Here is an 18,866-nt window from a genome sequence, read left to right on the forward strand (position 1 = left end):
ACGCCATCATATCGAGGAACTGAACACGGCTCCAGAAAATATAAGACTCGATTTCTCTCCCGAAGACGGCGATCTAACTTGCAACAGCTGAGGATCAGTTGGTTTGGTTTGTGGTAAGATTGACTTCGATTCTCTTGGCTTAGGGCTGTCGGACTGCGTTCGTCGGTCTTATAGCAGAAACTTGGGCTCTATCGTAGCGCTTCCGCGTCTTCCCAACTCTGGCTGCATCGAACTGGATATATCTCTCGAGCGTTGCGAAATGGAATGTGTGTTGAAGCAGTTCGAGAGTTAGATGACGCGAGATTGGCTGGCAGTCACTTAGTGTGAACGCATAGAACTATATCTCAGTGCATATAAAAATCGAACCCAGCGATGACCCCCCGTAAGATTCCGATATTTGACGATATCTCAACTGCGTTGTTGCAAGCTCTAAAGCCCATCTGTGTTGGAGCTAATTACCAGTAACGGAGTTTGCGGATTGCCTCTTTGGGTCAGCCGAGTTCCCTAAGCTGCACGCCCAGTGCTCGTCTGAACTTTTCATGGGCTTTTTCTTCTTCTGCATAGATTATCGTTTTTTTTTTCATTGGGATCGAATAACGAAAAATGGCCGCACGCGATCGCCCACGACGGATTGTTGGGACCAGTCTGAAGATGTATTTTGACTTGCCTCGAACATCGCAATACGTCAAGGGCGTCGCAGACCTAGATCGCGAGGCAAAAGAGCATGGGGTTGATTTATTCGTCATTCCGGACTTTGTGTCGTTGGCTGCGGCCCATGACACGCTGAAAGGCACGGATGTGATGCTGGGCGCTCAGGACGTATTTTGGGAGGCCACTGGTGCGTTCACAGGAGAGATCTCTCCCGTTACTCTACAGCAAGCTGGCGTCAAGATCGTCGAGATCGGTCACGCGGAAAGGCGACGGATCTTTGGAGAGACCGACGAGCATGTCGCAAAAAAGGCGGCAGCCGCTATCCGACACAGCATGATTCCGCTCATCTGCATAGGCGAAAAGACGTTCAGTAAGGTTGCATCCGAAGCGGTAGGCATTGCGATCTCAGAGTGCAAACCGCAGGTGGCGTCTGCTCTGTCGGCTGTGCCTGATGAAGCTGAAATTCTCTTGGCTTATGAGCCGGTCTGGGCTATCGGGGCGTCTCAACCAGCTGATCCGGACCACGTCATCAACGTCGCAAAGGGCTTAAGAGAAATGACCAAGAACCGCAAAGGGACCACTCGAATCCTCTACGGTGGCTCCGCAGGACCTGGCACCTTCGAAAGAATCGCGGAAGCAGTCGATGGGTTATTCTTGGGACGGTTTGCTCATGATCTAGAGAACTTGAGGAAGGTCATTGGAGAGATTGGAAGAGCTTAGAAAGTGTCGGCGTTCTGTTTCCACCGACGCTTCCTGAGTGAAAAAATGATATTCTGATTTGCAGCGTGCTGGAGGCATTGGAAGTCTACATACGAAGGCTAGAGGCCATTATCTTGGCAAGCTCACCTACGGTCTAGTCATTTACATGCAGGGGGATCGCGAAAAAAAATTAACCATCTTCTCAGGACTTTGACTAGCTTGTGACCTTTCATCGAGCACGCGCGTGGCCGAACTCACAGAATTCTGTGTGATTGGCCCCAGCTGGAGTGGCCTTTCCAACTATGTTGAACATGCAGAAGGTCAGGATATGAAAGTCACCTTACATAGCTTTTAGCAATTGACTAGAGATGTCGAGAAATTCGAGTATCGTTGCGCTTAACTTTCTTGTCTGGTATTATATGATAAGAGCTATCACAGGTCCGAATACGTCAACTTGTGCGGATTGTATGACGAAATTGGCTCAAATAGACCCGGAATAGCCACGAGGTTATTTTAGGGTGGGATTGGTTGTGTTTAATTCAATATTGAATAGTTGTTCTATCGCTGTAATATCAGATGCAGCTCCAACGCAAGGATAAGTCCGGTGCATTGCTGAAAAGGGCCAATCAGAGAATGCATAGAATGTATACCTCCTGCCACAGGATTTGCATCTTTCTTTCTTAATTGGTTTTCTTGCTTTAGTCAAAGTCTCGTCTGCGACATCAACACTCCATTTGGTGTTCTCATCTCAAAGATGCTTCGTAACACTACATAGAAAGCAGATTGGCCATGGCTGAAGCCGACAGGCTAAACAGTAGAAGACGAGGCTGCAAGTTCTCAAGATAAAGCATACTCATTATCAAATATATCCAGCGAACATTCCAAGCCATGAGATCGAATTAAGATTGTTATTCCCTAGCTGGGTGTGGTCGCGGAATTTACGGAACAGTATCTTTAGTGCATACCCCGCATTGCTAATCAGTTCATTGCGTCAATAGAGGCTGCGAAGCAAGTCAGATACTTGAACGTCAATATGCCACCATTATTTCTAAACCTTAGTCCATAATTTTGAGTGTCCTGGATTTCGCAAACTTAACATCGTCAGCTGCCGGAAACACGCCCTATTAGTGGTCTCGATTGAGAACAAAACATCAAAGTCCGCCTCTCGCTGCTTTACCTCGGACCGTAGAAAAGGGTGAACGAGAAAGAAGTCGAACTGACTTAGCTGTGGCAACGTCAAATTTCGATCACCTTGGTACATCATGACTGAAGCAACAGTCCAGCCGTTGAGTGGCCTCTGGAAGCCAACACACTTAAAAGCTCTTTACTATGGGCCCAATAGTGTTGCCAAGTATTTGAGATCATGCCTACCTTCGGAGACATCCAAAGCCTTGATCATAACTGGAAGTTCGTTGGCTTCGAAAACGTCCCTCATCTCCGACGTTGAAAAGCTTCTTGGAGACCACCACGCCGCGACCTTCTCAAGAATCGGGCAACACGCACCTGTAGCGGATCTAGACCAAGCTGCCGATCTTGCACAAAACGATGGTTCCATAGATACCATCATTTCCATTGGAGGCGGATCGCCAATCGACAGCGCGAAAGTTATCTCATACAGGAACAAGGAAAAAGGGCGGAAGCCATTTTACCACATTACAATACCGACGACGCTCAGTGCCGCCGAGTGCACATCATTTGGCGGATATACAAATGAGAAAGGCGTGAAGACAGGGGTGGGAGATCCAGAGCTCGCTCCTCACGTTATAATCTATGATGCCACTTTTGCCCTTAAAACACCACCCTACCTTTGGCTATCAACCGGAATGAGGGCCATGGATCATGCTGTTGAAAGCATGTACCATCCGACTGCTACAGAACTCTCTCACATGATGAACTTGCAGGCTGTTAGCAATCTATTTGTGTAGGTTTTTTCTCATGCTGTCTGGCTCAACAGCGGGCGAGCATATCGAGATTTCAATATGCGTGAAGATGATCTAATCTCTCAGGCAGTTACATGCCACGGTATAAGAAAGATCCCACGGATCTCAATGTCATAACGAACTTGCAACTCGCCGCATTTGCATCACTGGGTTTTCTTGGTCTTAATCTCAAGGGCGGACTTGGCCTATCGCACACCTTAGGTTTGTATCAGCTGAGCTACAAATGTTCAAATACTAACGCTAATTAGGCTACGCCTTGGGTTCACCCTATCAGATTCCACACGGTGTCACAAGCTGCCTTACACTTGGCCATGTCGTCAAATTAAAGGCAGAAGACCCGGCTTCGGCGGCGGCAATAAGTAGGATAGTCCCATTTATTGGTGGCTCACGAACAGGTAACGATCGCCTAGATGCGGAAATGGTGGGGAACATGATTCTCAAACTGGTACATGATCTCGGCCTGAAAACAACATTGACTGAGAAGGGTGTCGGTCGAGACCAGGTTTCCATTATTGTCGAGAGGGCAACGGGTGGGCAAACTTCCGGCATACTTTACGACAAGGTCAAGGCCCTTGTCGAAGGTTTGTACTGAGTATGCCGCGTCAAAACGACGACTAATTCGCATGGAATATGTGCTGAAGCATCAATATGACGGCGATGAACAATCAATTCATCTTGCTGATTCAGCAACTATTGCCTCAAAACTATCATCATATACGCGTGTATGCGATAGCTGTATATATGCGATTGGGTGTTTGGAATATCATTCAGTCTTATGCAAAGTTTTATGCACAGCAATTACGCATCCAACATACAGATTGGTATGGGCGCCGCAAACCAGGAGATCAATGCACACTCTGAAAAGAGGTTCGAGCATATGCACTTATTTAGTCTCTAATGGACAGTAGACGGCAGCTTTCGAGAAGCCGTGCAATTTTGAAGTCAGTGAGGAGTTCATGGGTCTTTATGTTATCTTATACATGGAAGTGATCGAATTGTCAGTGCTGAATTGGATATTTTCGTGTTATGAGGAACGTAAGTGCGTTCATCAAAGGGAGACCCCCACTGGAGCTAGCGTTGATCAATGTAAACGACTAGGCCAGATCGAGTTGGGCATGGACTTATTCAAACTTGAATAACTTGACAGGGCTAAAAATGCGTCATTGGGGGTATATAGAGGTATAGATCCAGATATAGTTCCGTGGGGGGCCTCGCTTGAAAGCGCCTGTTTACATAAGCTTCGTTGCAAGATAACTTAGCGCGCTATGTCACGCGAAGAAAACAAGCCTTGTCCTGCGCATCAGAGACTTGGGTGCGTTGCGGGCACACAGCTGTCCGGGGCTTGTCCAACAAGTGACATGGAATGAAGAAGCGGAAGTGCTGGGGATGATATCTCGGATCCGATATCGTACAATGCATCGTATCTGTTCGGACATCGGGGATAGGATATACCAAACAGAACACATATTGAGAAATACTATACGGGCCAATCGGGTACCGAGGGGCTCAATGCCAAAGACTGGAGTTGGGAATCTGGATGTGATCATATCTGCTGAGGACGTCATCGGAGGGGACGTATGTGAGTGCTATACGGCGTGCATTCGGAATGTATCGCTTTGGAGACAGAATGGCCAAAGATGAATGAAATTGTAAAAATCAAGTAGTGGAAATCGCACCTCTTTAATCCGAGTAACGTTTTGCCACTCGACGCGGAGAAGGTGGTTCTTGCTCCATGATTCTCGTTTCATATTGTCTTAACGCCATGTTCCGGCCGAGACCCCCATGGATTGTTGATCGGTTGCTGCTGCAGCGGACAGAGAAATGACTAATTCATCGACTTGCTTAAAAAAATAAGGCTGATTATTCATCTGGATTTGGTCTTGAAGGGGTTGACGAATTTTAGCTCGATGCCAGCGGACACTTCCGGGACATGCATGTGCATTGGACAACGTTTCTGCCGGTCAGTAAGCTTTGGAAGCCGCATGCCCAGCCTCTTGGAGATTGCAATGCATTCATATTTAAGGTCTTCGTAGGCTTCGCTGTCGCTGCAGTCTCGAACGTTGGCAGCCGATGTGTATAGTCTGCTGTTGCGATGTACTCTTACCGCTCCTCCAACGGTGCAACCATGAGAAGCAAAAGGCGTTGGATCCTTAGGAGAATGCAGAATTGTGAGGATCTCGATCTGGATATGACTACAGATCTCAAAAGTTCACCGCTTCTTCGGCTCCGACTAGACGCGCACGAGGGACACGTTGTGCTTGTTTGCCTGACAGACGAGATAACAAGCATGAGTCCCCTTGAGGAATCCCATCGAGATAGGCGGGTATTTGCAGGGACGGGGAATATTTCAGCCATCAAGGATTCTTCATTGCTGGCCATTGTGCAGGCCAATAAAGCACATTAATCAAAATGCCATGCCGATCGCCAATCTACCTGCCAATCTGAGACCGCAAACGGCAATACGATCCGCGATCGAAGTTTTGCAATAGAGCTCTTTTGAAACGGGTGGATAGCAAATACTACACTTTATCTTAACAAAGTTCATAGTTTGTAAGCTTCTTTGATGTTACAATGATTCCTTTGTGATGTACTCCAGCTCAAGGACAGAATTGGTGAGCGAGATTCGTGAAAAATCGACAGGAAAAAGCAAGCTTGTTATTGGGCTCTAGCCTGGCTAAACCGCCAGAGCGCATTCTTCAATGCGGCTGAATGTTGAACTGGCGACGGAAGAGTGCTGTTATAGAACTGCCAGTCGATGAATGAAACCCATTTCAATATAGACGACTGCCCATGAAACCATGGTTGAAATAAGACGCTCGTTTTGAACTCCAGTTCAATATTACAGGAAGGGTTTTGCTAGCACCGCTGCTGCCAATCCTTACGCTTGCTTGCATAGCAATGTCGCGTAAGAAAGAGATTGGTGGAAGTTGTGAGTTGAATGGCATGGTGCCCACGCGCCAGCCCAAACGTGCCCGATGGCGCAGTGCAAGACTAACTCCAAAGCTTGGCGGCCTGATGAAGGCTTGATATTGAGTACATGCTTGCAAGGAGCGTTAATGTAGAAAGTGCCGCGGAGTTGTCAATTGATGTAGCGACCGCTGAATTCCGCAGGAGGCTATTAAACGACCAATGGCTTCTCATCGTGGAGGAACAGCACAGCCTTTTCACCGGACTGCGACGGACTTTTACGAAGCCCGAATGAGTGCGCACTGAAGTAGCAGTAACATAAAATGATGTCACCCAAGTGCAGTCCTGTTGGGTCTTCCAGTAGTTGACGCTTTCACGCGTCCAAGGGGTTCTGCATCTCATGTCCTGTCTGTACTTCGTACTAATGCGAAGAAGCTATGTGGGGGTGTCAACAAAGGATCAAACGGACGAGCAGACAAGCCAGTGAAAGACTCGTAACTATCTTCTCTTGCATAGCTTCCAAGCTTCGAGAAAGATCGTCAACGGTCCTGGTCAAATTCAACGCAAGTTGACTCATCTTGCATGCATTTCATAAGCCGCCACCTGGAGCTGGTGCAATTGCTAGTCCAAACGTGTCTTGGCCCGCTGCAGGGCGTTGACGGCAGAGAGCGAGCGGAGGGATCGCTCCGTTGGCGGATGAATCGACAATCAACCACGCTGTCTCTGCAATGCCATAGGCGCCTTTCCTTGGTGGGGATCTCCTCGATTACTCTTTCTGGTGTCGAGTCCTTGGAAACTTCAAATAGCCCGGACACCGAAGCCGCTCACAACACTGGTATACACCATGACCCTGGATTGGTCACCACCAGCACCCAAGATTAGCAAGCTAGGGAGCGGCACCGCCGCCACGATGGTGGTGGTCAGGTTCTTCAGTTCTGCACTGTCCACATGCATATCGCACACGTCCGCTCTTTCGGCTTCGACAAGCTGTATAAGACAGCTATCTCCGTCCCCGATCAACGGTCAACTTTGAGACTTCGTGATCACAACAATCTCCAACGACAAGAACCTCTTCGCTACGTTTCAGTCCTATACCCTTATCCTACCCCAAGCTTCATCCACGTCAAGACGTAAATCTGTACACGGTCCATCCACATCCATCTGCACAAGTGCGAGCTTTACCCAGCCTCCCCGTAAATAGCAAGGGAGAATATCAGTATGGAATTCTGGCCGCCATCAAATTCCTTCTCTCATAGCAGCCATCTCTACGATACATACGACATGTCCTCGAGTTCGAGTATAAGCGCATCCCCCGTAAGTGTCAGCCCTTTCGCTTTATCAGGCAATTCTAACCAGCCGACCCAGACAATATCGGAGTTAGATCTTTATCCCCCGCCGCTTTACAATTCAGCCTTCAGCCCTATTCCTGATGACCTGAGCTTCAACTATCCGATACCACTGACGCCGAGCGATTTTGGATCACCTGAGGATGGTCCGTTGTACAGCCCGCGCTCAACCCTCGCCCATCCCCTGCCCCACCCACCCGCCGAGAAAACACATGCGACCAGCGGAGTAAGTGGCCTTCCGTCACAAAAGCAGCAATCAATGCTAAGAATTTACGTCAAGCGGAGAAGGGCCCAGAACCGCGCTGCTCAACGTGCCTTCCGCGAGCGAAAAGAAAAGCATGCTCGCGATCTGGAGCAGAAGCTGGCCGAACTTACGGTAAAATACCAAAGTCTTGAGACGTCCCACTCAGAGCTTACTGCCGCATACGAGAAGCTGCAGAAGACCCTCGAAATCCTCACGCAGAAGGAAGAAGTTGAGGGCGGCGGTCGAAGTGCAGAAACACTACGCAAGTTTCTGACGATACTGCATGGGGAGCTTAGGCTTAAGGCCGAGAGCGAGGATAAATTGTGATGAAATGTATATGTGCCATGTACCAACTTTTTTTTTCCAGCGTTCAAAGCATACGATCGGCGATCTTCGGTGGATAATTTGACTTTAATGCTGCCGTCCACCAGCGGGTTGACGAGCCATCCTGATGACGATTTCACGACCCAATTGCGACCATGGCACACGGATCATAGGTGAAAGTTGCATTGCTCGATCGATATTCGACAATTGTGGCTAGTAGCCTCGCCTCACGGCTAATCAAACCCGCCTTCTTCCGCCTGACAGAATGAATCATTGATAGCATAGCAACCTTCTGGGTGCTCATCCCGAGCTTTACTCGGCCTCAAATGCAATATCAACTCAAATATCTGAAATGATCACACTTTTCGACATTTTCTTTTACGCCCGTATCTTAGCCCGCGACTTTTGAATCAACCTTTTCCCAAAACAGGAGCTGGCAAAAGCCAACATATTGCATGCAGCAGGCAACAGGGAGCCTAAATCTCTGGCTCAGCCCTCATGTTAAACGTGCATTAGCCAGTACGGATAGTTTCAAGAGCAGAAAGCCTGACTGCATGTCCATTTGCATGTAAGGAAATCGAAGACCCCCACTCTATGCGAATTCCACGAATGAATACGGGCGCCTTGAATCGCAGTTGCAGTCGTTCATGTTCCAAGCCCCTTCCATGCTGCCTTCTGTGCATGCAAGCGAATAAAAGAGATCGAAGCTATGCAAATCCATGCCGGACAAACGTGCCCATCTTTGCTCAGAACATTTGGGACACCTGAAAAGAAACACGAAAGTCCATTCGCTTAACAGACTCATCTGGGAAGCTTTCCAACAATTTCTCGGAGCATTTTTGCGCAAACGCAGGGTTTTGTTGACATTTTCAAGACAGTACGACTTTGAAAAAACGCAAGGTCTGCCAGTGATACTGCCGCAATCGTCGATAGCGACCACGATAATGAAAAAATTTTCCCTTTACCTCACATTTCTGTCATAATCGCAATATGAGACGCATCCTGCACTGCAAGGGCTAAAGGTGAGAGACACAGGATGTCAACTTTCAAGGCCCGCAAACAAGGAAATGTGCGAAGCGTGTAGAGTGGTGTTTGTTGTTGGGAAAATAAGGTCGTTGATAGGACAGCCGCTTTGCTGGGAACTGCGATGAGGTGGGAGGAGTGGTCAAGGAGGTGGGATGAGGGTCAGCACACTAAGAGGATAGCCTTCGCTTCCAGACTGCAAAACGATATTCACTGAACTATGTAGGGAAAATGATGACTAACAAATCAGGTAACGTTGCCGTACAAGAGTCTCTTGAATTCCTTGTCTCGTATTGAAGGAATCAGGATAAAGTCTGGTAGCGAGTGTGCATTGCATGGCACAAAGCAGTGCCTTGATTAGGACATGTTGGCTATCAAAGTCGTGTCCTTCGGCGGCTGGAACAAAACTTGACCGACGCTAGCATGGAAGCTATTTGCGGGCACTGAAGAGCTGAAACGAGAGACATGTGAACGGAACGATCTTTGAAGCGATATCATTTTCAAGGTAAGAAAAAGAGCATGTTGAGGGACTGAAAGCTCCGTGCGCCTCGAGGTAATTCTCTCAATGCGGGTTCGGTGTCATGGCAATTCGTAACAGGTACCTTCGTGCCATGGGCGTCAACAGGATTGCCAAAAAAGCACTCAATCACCGCCAAGGGCTATTCAACAAGCGCCGAAGCAAATTTTGAACCGCAAAAAAATCTCTCGCAAAATCTAGTCCCGCGGTTTTGGGAAAGGCTTGCGATCGCAACAAAAAAAATCAAAAAATCGAACGTTAACCCCGCCGTCCAGGGTGCCGAACGCAAAGAACACGGATCAATCACATTCCCTCGCCGTAACTCTAGCTCCTGCAATGATGCCCATCGAGGAGTGCAATGTTAGCAGAAGTCATACGAGATCAGTCCTCCCTTGGCCGTTCAGCCGGACGGAGTCGTAATCGTTGACGTTGCAGCACAGCGGACCAAGACCGTTAGGAATGGCTTGGAATAACACCACCGTTTTCGTCCATCAGACGGGCAAGCTCTATTCTGATGGGATCGCGATAGACCTTGCATCCCAACATCCAAAAGAAGGGAGCTGCTGCCTTCTGCTCGTTGCTCGCTCGTATTCATGTACGCCAACCCCGCTGGAAGAACCTCAGAACATGCAATGCACAACAGACGCTGGCGTCCCGTCATTTGACTCAGCAAGGCTCCGCTTAAGTAACTTGCAATAGCTCTTGCAAGGATTCAGAGTGGACGGTTCGGTTAACAAGCTCTTCTGCGTTGCCGGTTTCGGAGGTGTAGTTACTAGTCTCGCGCTTGCTTGGATCCGTTCATCCGTGAGCTCCATGCTCGGGGAGAGTTGTTTCGAAGTCCGACACCTGCAACTGGGCCGTTCACAACGGTTTGGTAAATTGCCATCGAACTTATGCCTAGTTCAATGTGTCCCACTTTTTGGTGGAATCAAGCCAGGCTTCAAAGCACGCCTGTTGTGGAGAGATACCTGAGCATCGCTGTATACGCACGACGGAGAAGCCAGATTAAAACGTCATTCTCCTTTTTGCTATCCAATCTATACGGTCAGAGTTAACGAAGGAAGCTTGTATGTAAAACGGAGCCTTTGAAATTTGGACGCCATCGCATATCCCTTCATCACGTGCAAGAGGTCAGACCCTTGATCAAAAGGTCAAGGAGAGAAAAAAGGTACCACGCATTTCCCATGGATTGCCTCCAGCTCGATTTGGCTTCGTTGGCGATCTTTATTCAAAGTTTGTACCATATTTGGTGATGTGCTGGTCCTCCATTTCACCCATAAACATGACAGAGGTCGAAGGTGAACGAAGAGCACGGAACTTTCACGACTCCATGTATTAATTTGGTTCTTTTGGCCACTTTCGGACTGTATATCTCGTGCACTGGGTCCATGCTGTCTAATGAATAGAGGAAAAAATTTAAAAACTATAGCCCTATGAGAACTATAAATGACGAAGATGCCGTTAGAAGACATGAAGCCTGTTCAAGATGTCCTCGCTGCATCAACATTTTATAATCATTTCAAAGCTAAGCAGTCGCTAATACAAATTAGCGAGAGCATAGAAATAATGACAGAAAGTTTGGGAGTCTAGAAAGATATTCAACATGAAAAGCCAGCCCATGAGCACAAGAAGCCTGGTATTAAAGCTGACGAGTTAAACAGCCGATCTGAAACAATCGATCGGACCACTCTTAGGAATTCAAGCTGAATCGAACCCTACGAATTTTTATATAGTCGCCAATAACTTGGACTAAACTAGAGCTTGCAGTATCTGGAAGCGATATCGATTGTCAAAAGCTTGAAAGTGATAAACTTGGTCGCTGACAGCAATGAAGCCATGATACGAGAACAATCAGAACAGCTTGCCTTCTTTTCACGGCTCCACAGATATACGATGATATTAAAACAAAATTTCGTTTGCAAGCACTTCCTTAGTACCAAAAAGCGACTGATGAGCAAACACCAGAGCCTCTGCAGTTTGTTGGACTAGATTTCAGCCTATCCTGGACAAGCTCGCCCTCAAATGAGAGCGACTGCAAGTGCAGCAATACACAGGACGAACATTTGCAGTGAGCCTCTGGTTTCGAGTTTTCTCAGCTGATCCATCAGCCATCTGCGAGGACTCACTGCCGCACTACGATCAACATCCTCTGGGCACTGTGGCAACAGTGTGAAACATCCAAAGCAGTGCTGCTCTTGGCCGAACAGGCCCCAGCACGAGGATGCCGCGGAAGAGCGCGTATACAAATGCAACAGGTGCTGACGCATAAGAGAATCATATCTCGAGTCGAATTCCTGTTATGCAAGTTCAGCAGGGCCAAGAGTGGTCACGTAGGGGTGACTTCGGCAGGACAAAAGGGACGATCACGCAAATAATGCCTCAGTCAGCCGGTACTCGAAAGACTTAGGCTCTCTCAAACTGCAATCCCACACTCGCGCCGTCATACCCTGTAGCCCGTTTACGTAGCTCATATCCAAAGGAAAAACTTCAGATGATTGTTGGCTTCCTCCACGAGCCCAGCATTCGAGTTTCTCCGGCAAACTTGTATAGCCAAATGATTCTATGGACTGCAGTTTTCAAGGTTAGTCGTTTGCCGTATTTGCGAATAATTGATTGTCCCTAGAGCGGGCTGGTTTGCTATCATTGCTTTTTGTGGCGTGCATGGATTGTAAATGTTTCAATGAGAGCGGGGACGGCAGGTGGGCGAAAAGACATGAACACAGTTTCCATGCAGGATTGTGAGCTGTTCGCCTCTAGCAAAGATAATCTACTGGTTGGATGATACGGGATTCTATAGACATGTTCAAGCTGTCGCTCCCGTTTCAAAGAACAACATAGTGGCAGCAAACAGCTGAGTATGGGATCCGCATTTTGAGGATTCAGCAACATAGCCAGGTCAGACGTTCAAACGAAAGGATTGCTGTCTTGTAGTCATTTGACCAGCAACACAGGCAAACGAGGCCTTTGTTCAGGAAAAATCACCGCGGTATCCCAAAGCTTTCTATTTCATCAGCTTGAATCGCGACGAATTTGCTGGTTATACCGGAGCCTCAGGACGTCGGGACCTACGGTGGTGGCCGATATCGGTGATGCTGCAGCTAACAATCATTCTTGAGTGTTCGATTTCTCATACAATTTCTCACCGTCAGAGCCATACTTCTTCTATACGCAGAAACACGCACAATTGAAGACCAGTGCCCATGCAGCGAGACCTAGCCGATCGTTGGGCTCGCATTCGATACATCGGATAGCATACAAGGACAAGATTTAAGAGGAGGGGCTGACACACTGGGTAGAGAAAGTTTGAGCAGGTCTCTCAACATGTGTTGATCCGAGTTTGGCTACTAACTAAGAACTAATTAGGGAAATAATTTCGAGAGGACGCGCGGATATCTGGAGACATATACGCTCGCTGAATTTACGATTATAAAGCGCATACGCCGATCATCAAACAAGCACGATGCACATCTCTCAGCATCTCCGTGAGGCGGAGTCCTCTGGCAAGACGTCTTTCTCTTTTGAATTTTTCCCTCCAAAGACGGCGCAGGGCATTCAGAACTTATATGACCGTATGGATCGCATGCACAGCTACGGACCCTGTTACATCGACATCACTTGGGGGGCAGGAGGAAGGTCTGCACACCTAACGTGCGAGATGGTCAAAACGGCGCAGACAGCTATCGGGCTAGAGACATGTATGCATTTGACCTGCACCGATATGCCCAAAAGTAAGATCGATGAAGCACTCAAGCAGGCGCATGATGCAGGTTGTACAAATATATTGGCACTGAGAGGCGATCCGCCTAGAGAAAAAGAGAAGTGGGAAGCGACGAGCGGCGGGTTCCGGTATGCGAAGGATCTCGTGCGGTACATCAGGCAGCAGTATGGGGACTATTTTGACATTGGGGTTGCCGGCTACTCTGAGCGCTGTGACGACAACGAAAATGTTGATGAGCTGGTTGACCATCTCAAGGAGAAGATTGATGAGGGCGCAACGTTCGTAGTGACTCAGATGTTCTACGATGCCGACTTGTTTCTTGAATGGGTGAAAAAATGCAGGAAGAAGGGAATCAAGGTCCCGATCGTCCCAGGAATCATGCCCATAAGCACGTACGCTTCATTCATCCGTCGAGCCAATGGCCCAATGCGTTGCCATGTTCCACCCAGCTGGCTTGAGGCTATGGAGCCCATCAAGAACGACGATGCTGAAGTACGTGAGTTGGGCAGGAGACTTGTGGCCGACATGTGCAGGAAGCTCCTTGCATCAGGAGAGATTCACAACTTGCATTTGTAAGTATTTCTATGACTCAGGATTCGCTTGGTCTTGTGGCGCTGTGGCTGACACTTACACAATAGTTACACTATGAACCTCGAAAAAGCAACAAGAATGGTTCTAGAAGATCTCAACCTTCTGCCAGACGTTGAATCACCCTTGCAGAAGCCCCTCCCCTGGAGACAATCGCTCGGTCTCAAGCGCAAGGAAGAAAACGTGCGACCAATCTTCTGGCGCAATCGGGCACGCTCATATGTGTCACGAACACAAGACTGGGACGAATTTCCCAACGGGCGTTGGGGTGATGCGCGCTCTCCTGCTTTTGGTAGCTTGGATGCATATGGCATTGGTTTGAAGGGTAGCAGCGAACACTATCGCAAGATATGGGGTGAGCCTCGCAGTGTGAAGGACATTGCAGATATCTTTGCAAACTATGTCCTTGGAAAGTTGGAGTCTCTGCCATGGAGCGAAGCTCCTATTACTGCGGAAGCCAATTGCATACGCAACGATCTTGTGGACCTGAATCGAAGGGGAATATTAACGATCAACTCACAGCCTGCTGTAGATGGCGTTAAAAGCTCGGATCTTATTCACGGCTGGGGACCAAAGAACGGCTTTGTGTACCAGAAAGCATATCTAGAGGTTTTGGTCTGCCCTGAGCTCATTGCTGAGGTCATAACAAGGATCGAGAGAAATCCAGACATGACATACTATGCCGTCAATAAAGTGGGAGATCTAAAAACCAATGCGCCAGGAGATGGACCAAATGCTGTGACCTGGGGCGTTTTCCCAGGCAAGGAAATCGTTCAGCCAACGATTGTTGAGACGATTTCGTTCCTAGCTTGGAAGGACGAGTTCTTCCGCCTTGGTCAGGATTGGGCAGAGTGCCATCCGAACTCCAGCCCTAGCAGGTACTTGATTGAGGACTTGGTGGATACCTGGTTCCTCCTCAACGTCGTTGATAATGATTTCCATCGAAGCCAGGGGGTATTCGAAATTTTCCAAGGCTTGCAAGTTGCGGACATTGAGAAACAGGTTCATGAGGTGAAGGACCTACCTATACGAACAAATGGTCAGGTGAATGGCGAACCGACGACGAACGGACAGAAATCGGTCACAGCTAATGGGGAAACGCGCGTGCCGTCCGCAGTCGCCACTTCCGATTGACATACCCATCATATATATTTCAGCACATTATCGTTTGCATTGGCTATGTTTACAGCATTTCAATGGCGTTTCTCCAGTCTGGGCGCAGTCTAACCCGCCCATAACTTCAACATTGTATTGGAAAAGGGTTGGCATTTCAACATTTGACATGAGCGAATAAATTTCCTTTGCTAGTCGTTTAGCACTTAACGAACTAAATAACAGCCCGCTTCAACCGGGTGCCGGAACAAACTCATGATATAACGAAGGCATTACAGTCACATCAACTGCATAAGAGTGGTGTGGGAAAAACGCAAAAGTAATATATGCATATACCCAACGACATCCTCAACGGTGTCGGGCATCTTTGATTTTTATATGAGGATTTTGGTTTGCCTTTTTTTGGGTTGTGTGTTTGTCCTGCGGTTGTAGATGGAGGAGTCGGGAAGGTAGGAACAGTGGCTTGTTACTACCAAATCAATAGTTGGTATTCAATCAAGACAGCCTTAACCTTTACTCGGCTTCTTGCTGCTTATATCTCTTCCAATTCTTCATCATCTTCGGCACATTGCTCATCACTATTGTACACTGATCTCAAGTTTCATCGATCTAAATTAGGTTTCATGAAACATCTTGTTGGGATGCCCGTGGTCGTAAACTTGTCGTCTCATTGAATGTCATTGGTGATCGTGGAGCGTATTCAATGCTGCTTCGATGAATTCCGCTTTCGAGATCACATGTTGAATTCGTCGGCGAACGTGCCGCCCATGCCTCATGACTAAAGCCAAATTGATCAATATCAGATTTTGAGTTTTTCTTTCCGTAACTTTGATCGAGTCTTTCTTGCAAAATAAGTTCCTCCCCTTGTGGCAGCGGCGGCGGAGCAGGGCCCCCTTTTCGCAGCTTTGCCGACAGCCGTACATATCCATTCCGGACGGCAGCTCGTTTGCCAGTATCTGTGGACCAGCTGTTCGACGAAGGATTGCTAACGCCAGTATTTTGAGTCAAGCCGTGCGTTCCGAAGTGGTAGCTGAACGCTGACTTTAGGGAGGGTGCGCACGCACACATGATCCCGAAGTCGCCTTCGGTCGTTCCTGCTATGATGACGTTGAATATGTTCCAGGTCTTGTCAATGTCGGGGCCTTCTGCCTTGACCAAGTACACCGTTCGAACGGTTCCTGCGATGACAACCCTGCTAAGAGTAAGCCCGGGAAAGTACAGTGGTGTACGTCAATGACGCACAAGAATCCGACCGAAAAGACACTCATGGTCGCAATACGCCTCTTCTTGTCCATCTGGATACTGAAAAAAAGCCAACATGGTAGCAGCACCGTGTAAAAATCTGTTACTACGCTCAATATCCCCGAGGCGTAGGATGTCGCGATGACAGCTCGATTGGAAGCGCAGCGGTAGTCGTGGCCTTTGACCCAGGCGGGCACTACCTTCATCCATACCGCATCGAGGGGGAAGCATGTCGTCATTATAAGGGCGAATATGACAATCGTATAAGTCACAAGAGCAGCGAGGGCTATCCAAATAGAATATCTATATCTTTTGCTGTACGTCCCAGCGACCAGCCTCCGGTAGAATAGAAGGATTGATAATTTGGTCAATGACGTGGACCAAACGTACAGTATGCTTATGACAAAGCCGTACTGATCACTCTTTAGCATATTTTGTAAGGATAACAGAGACATTTTTCACCTTGATGGCATTTGGAGCATCAGCGGGATCGATGTCCCATATGTGTCTGTCATATCCTAGCTCAGTAGCAGCATGCACTGATAACCCAGTGTTCGCAGCAGCCACCGCCCATCCAAGCGTGATAAAGAAGTCATCGAGCCCGAGGCCACCACCTCTCCATAGAGCTCTCGATAACAATCGAATGACTAGCAAGATGGTGGTTATAGATCCAAGAACCAGAGAGTAAGCAGGGAGCCATTCCCTTCGTTCATGGGGAAGGACGTCCATTGGAAACTAGTATAGCGGTTTATAGAAGGCAAGGAAGTGGCTTCCAAACATGTTGCAGCAGGAGCTGTTGTTCTTGTATAGAGTAGTGGGTGCCAATGGTTTGTAAGGGTGCCGAAAGACAAGGAACCTAATGGCTACGGGAAAATATGAAAGCATAGGTGCAAAGACAACAGATAACGGGTTAACCAAGAGGGGAATGAGCGTAGTGCAGAGAAAGGGGCCAAGGAGATCCCACGACGCTCTTACATGGACATTATGAATGGGCACAGCTGCAGAATTGATACCCTGACGCTCTTCATGCTTTGCTCATGGGTGAGAAAGCTGCAGTGAATGGGTACCGGCATTACGGTTTGATAATTCATAGCGGAGACACGAATGTGACTGTGGCGCTCGATATACAGCAAAAAAGGCAAATCTCGATAACGCAGCTTCGACTTATCGGATTGATGTCAGATCCAGTGGCAGAGGGAAAGTTTCCAGCCTCTTCTCCATCCCGGTTTTGTTAGCCGCGGTATCCTTGGCTTTAAGGTCCACGGTATCAGAGTCGCGATCGAACCGCTTGCCAGAGGTGCGTTCGATCGCGGTCACCTTGCAGCCGTTATTTCGAAAGTGTGTCGAGTGAACTCATCGAGACAAGGGTTCGCTTTCGATCATGGTCCGGGAACCAGGGTTGACGCGAAGTATTTTTGCTTCTTGTGCGAACGCGTTCAGCACAAGCGAACACATTTTAAGGGCCCATTTTTGTCCTCAATGCTTGTTCCAGGCGACCTGTCAACCACATCGTCGGGTATGGTTGTGGCCATATCTGTTTTGACTGTCGTGAAGCGAGTTTGTCCCCGGTTCTTCGAACGACTTGAATGGAGAAGGATGTCTCACCCAAGCTGAGACATGGAAAAAGCAAAATTCCGGAACCCCATTTTCGAGGAGCGCGGTTGGGGAATCTGAATTAGCTAAAAGCGCATTATCCGCACAAAACTTTTGTTTTTCACCACAGTGGAACACAGCGTCCGCTAGGATTCGGAGGTACAAAAATGTAGGGAGCCTACCCATGCGAGTGACATGTACGAATCGGGTTTACTGCCAAAAGGCTCGTTGTATCGCATTGTAGCAGGTAAAGCGTTGCGTGGGAAATGAATACTAAGCGGTTCACACTTGAAGGCAGATCAGCCAACCGCTGGAGGCTTGTAAAACTTCATCGTGTATCTCGGGCCGATCCTCAGCCCATGAACGGAGGTATAGGTGTGGCGTCGATGAAAATAGTCAAGAACCGCACGCATATATTTTTTTCCCCTGAAGACTGCTCTTGCAAGCCTGGTGCGTTATGGTGTAACACGACTGGTGGGGATCCGGCATTGTCGAGGTGACGCAATCGCATTTCCTCATGGACGATTAATGAAAGCCAGCAATTTAGCGTAAAGTGCATCGAATCGTAATTGCCTATGAGAACTGCGACAAGTAGAGGCAGAAGGATAACACATATACTGGGTAGTAACCGTCACCTTTCTCTGCAAGACTTTGCAGCCTCTGAAGTGTCGACGTCGTTAGTCCATCGAGGCCCGAAAGCTGTTGTCATGGCAAAACAGTGCATGACCTGCACGCTAGTATGGCTTGAGATTGAAAATTTGACATTTCTTCCATACGGAAATCCCCCTTTCTGGCCAGGATTGAATCAGCAGTGAATCTACAGGCTGAAATAACGAGAAGCATAATCCAAACTGCGAAGATGGAGGTCAAAAAGACCAGATCACCCATAGTAGATCCAAACCAGGTCAAGAAGCAGTTAGCAGCCACCTAGAATAGAGCTTCTACGGCCATCGCCGTTCCT

At 48.1% G+C, this 18,866-nt stretch overlaps 6 protein-coding genes across 7 annotated transcripts; 4 read left to right on the forward strand and 2 right to left on the reverse strand.

The window, feature by feature from the left end:
* The first annotated feature begins 558 nt into the window (after positions 1 to 558).
* PV09_03229 (uncharacterized protein) lies at positions 559 to 1,831 on the forward strand. Its single transcript, XM_016356401.1, has one exon. The coding sequence runs from the start codon at positions 604 to 606 to the stop codon at positions 1,369 to 1,371; it is 768 nt and encodes a 255-aa protein (XP_016215924.1). The 5' UTR covers positions 559 to 603; the 3' UTR covers positions 1,372 to 1,831.
* Positions 1,832 to 2,376: 545 nt separating this feature from the next.
* On the forward strand, positions 2,377 to 4,232 carry PV09_03230 (uncharacterized protein). The gene is made up of 3 exons (XM_016356402.1): positions 2,377 to 3,271; positions 3,361 to 3,491; positions 3,539 to 4,232. The coding sequence occupies exons 1-3, from the start codon at positions 2,613 to 2,615 to the stop codon at positions 3,880 to 3,882; spliced, it is 1,134 nt and encodes a 377-aa protein (XP_016215925.1). The 5' UTR covers positions 2,377 to 2,612; the 3' UTR covers positions 3,883 to 4,232.
* A 1,815-nt stretch (positions 4,233 to 6,047) lies between these two features.
* On the reverse strand, positions 6,048 to 6,640 carry PV09_03231 (uncharacterized protein). The gene has a single exon (XM_016356403.1). The coding sequence runs from the start codon at positions 6,597 to 6,599 to the stop codon at positions 6,282 to 6,284; it is 318 nt and encodes a 105-aa protein (XP_016215926.1). The 5' UTR covers positions 6,600 to 6,640; the 3' UTR covers positions 6,048 to 6,281.
* A 337-nt stretch (positions 6,641 to 6,977) lies between these two features.
* On the forward strand, positions 6,978 to 8,464 carry PV09_03232. 2 transcript variants are annotated; one of them, XM_016356405.1, is made up of 3 exons: positions 6,978 to 7,511; positions 7,563 to 7,769; positions 7,824 to 8,464. In XM_016356405.1, the coding sequence occupies exons 1-3, from the start codon at positions 7,416 to 7,418 to the stop codon at positions 8,112 to 8,114; spliced, it is 594 nt and encodes a 197-aa protein (XP_016215928.1). In that variant the 5' UTR covers positions 6,978 to 7,415; the 3' UTR covers positions 8,115 to 8,464. The 2 variants fall into 2 exon arrangements, with proteins under 2 accessions (XP_016215928.1, XP_016215927.1); XM_016356404.1 differs by having other exon boundaries at positions 7,563 to 8,464.
* A 4,333-nt stretch (positions 8,465 to 12,797) lies between these two features.
* On the forward strand, positions 12,798 to 15,657 carry PV09_03233 (methylenetetrahydrofolate reductase). Its single transcript, XM_016356406.1, has 3 exons — positions 12,798 to 12,958; positions 13,015 to 13,941; positions 14,008 to 15,657. Exons 2-3 carry the CDS (start codon positions 13,112 to 13,114, stop codon positions 15,089 to 15,091), a joined length of 1,914 nt encoding a protein of 637 aa, XP_016215929.1. The 5' UTR covers positions 12,798 to 12,958; positions 13,015 to 13,111; the 3' UTR covers positions 15,092 to 15,657.
* PV09_03234 (uncharacterized protein) lies at positions 15,614 to 17,041 on the reverse strand (the record flags this gene model as incomplete). Its single annotated transcript, XM_016356407.1, has 3 exons — positions 15,614 to 16,262; positions 16,313 to 16,725; positions 16,775 to 17,041. The coding sequence occupies 3 exons, from the start codon at positions 17,039 to 17,041 to the stop codon at positions 15,692 to 15,694; spliced, it is 1,251 nt and encodes a 416-aa protein (XP_016215930.1). The 3' UTR covers positions 15,614 to 15,691.
* Between the last annotated feature and the right edge of the window lie 1,825 nt (positions 17,042 to 18,866).

The sequence above is a fragment of the Verruconis gallopava genome (genome assembly GCF_000836295.1).
Source record: "Verruconis gallopava strain CBS 43764 unplaced genomic scaffold supercont1.8, whole genome shotgun sequence".
Classification (NCBI taxonomy): domain Eukaryota; kingdom Fungi; phylum Ascomycota; class Dothideomycetes; order Venturiales; family Sympoventuriaceae; genus Verruconis; species Verruconis gallopava.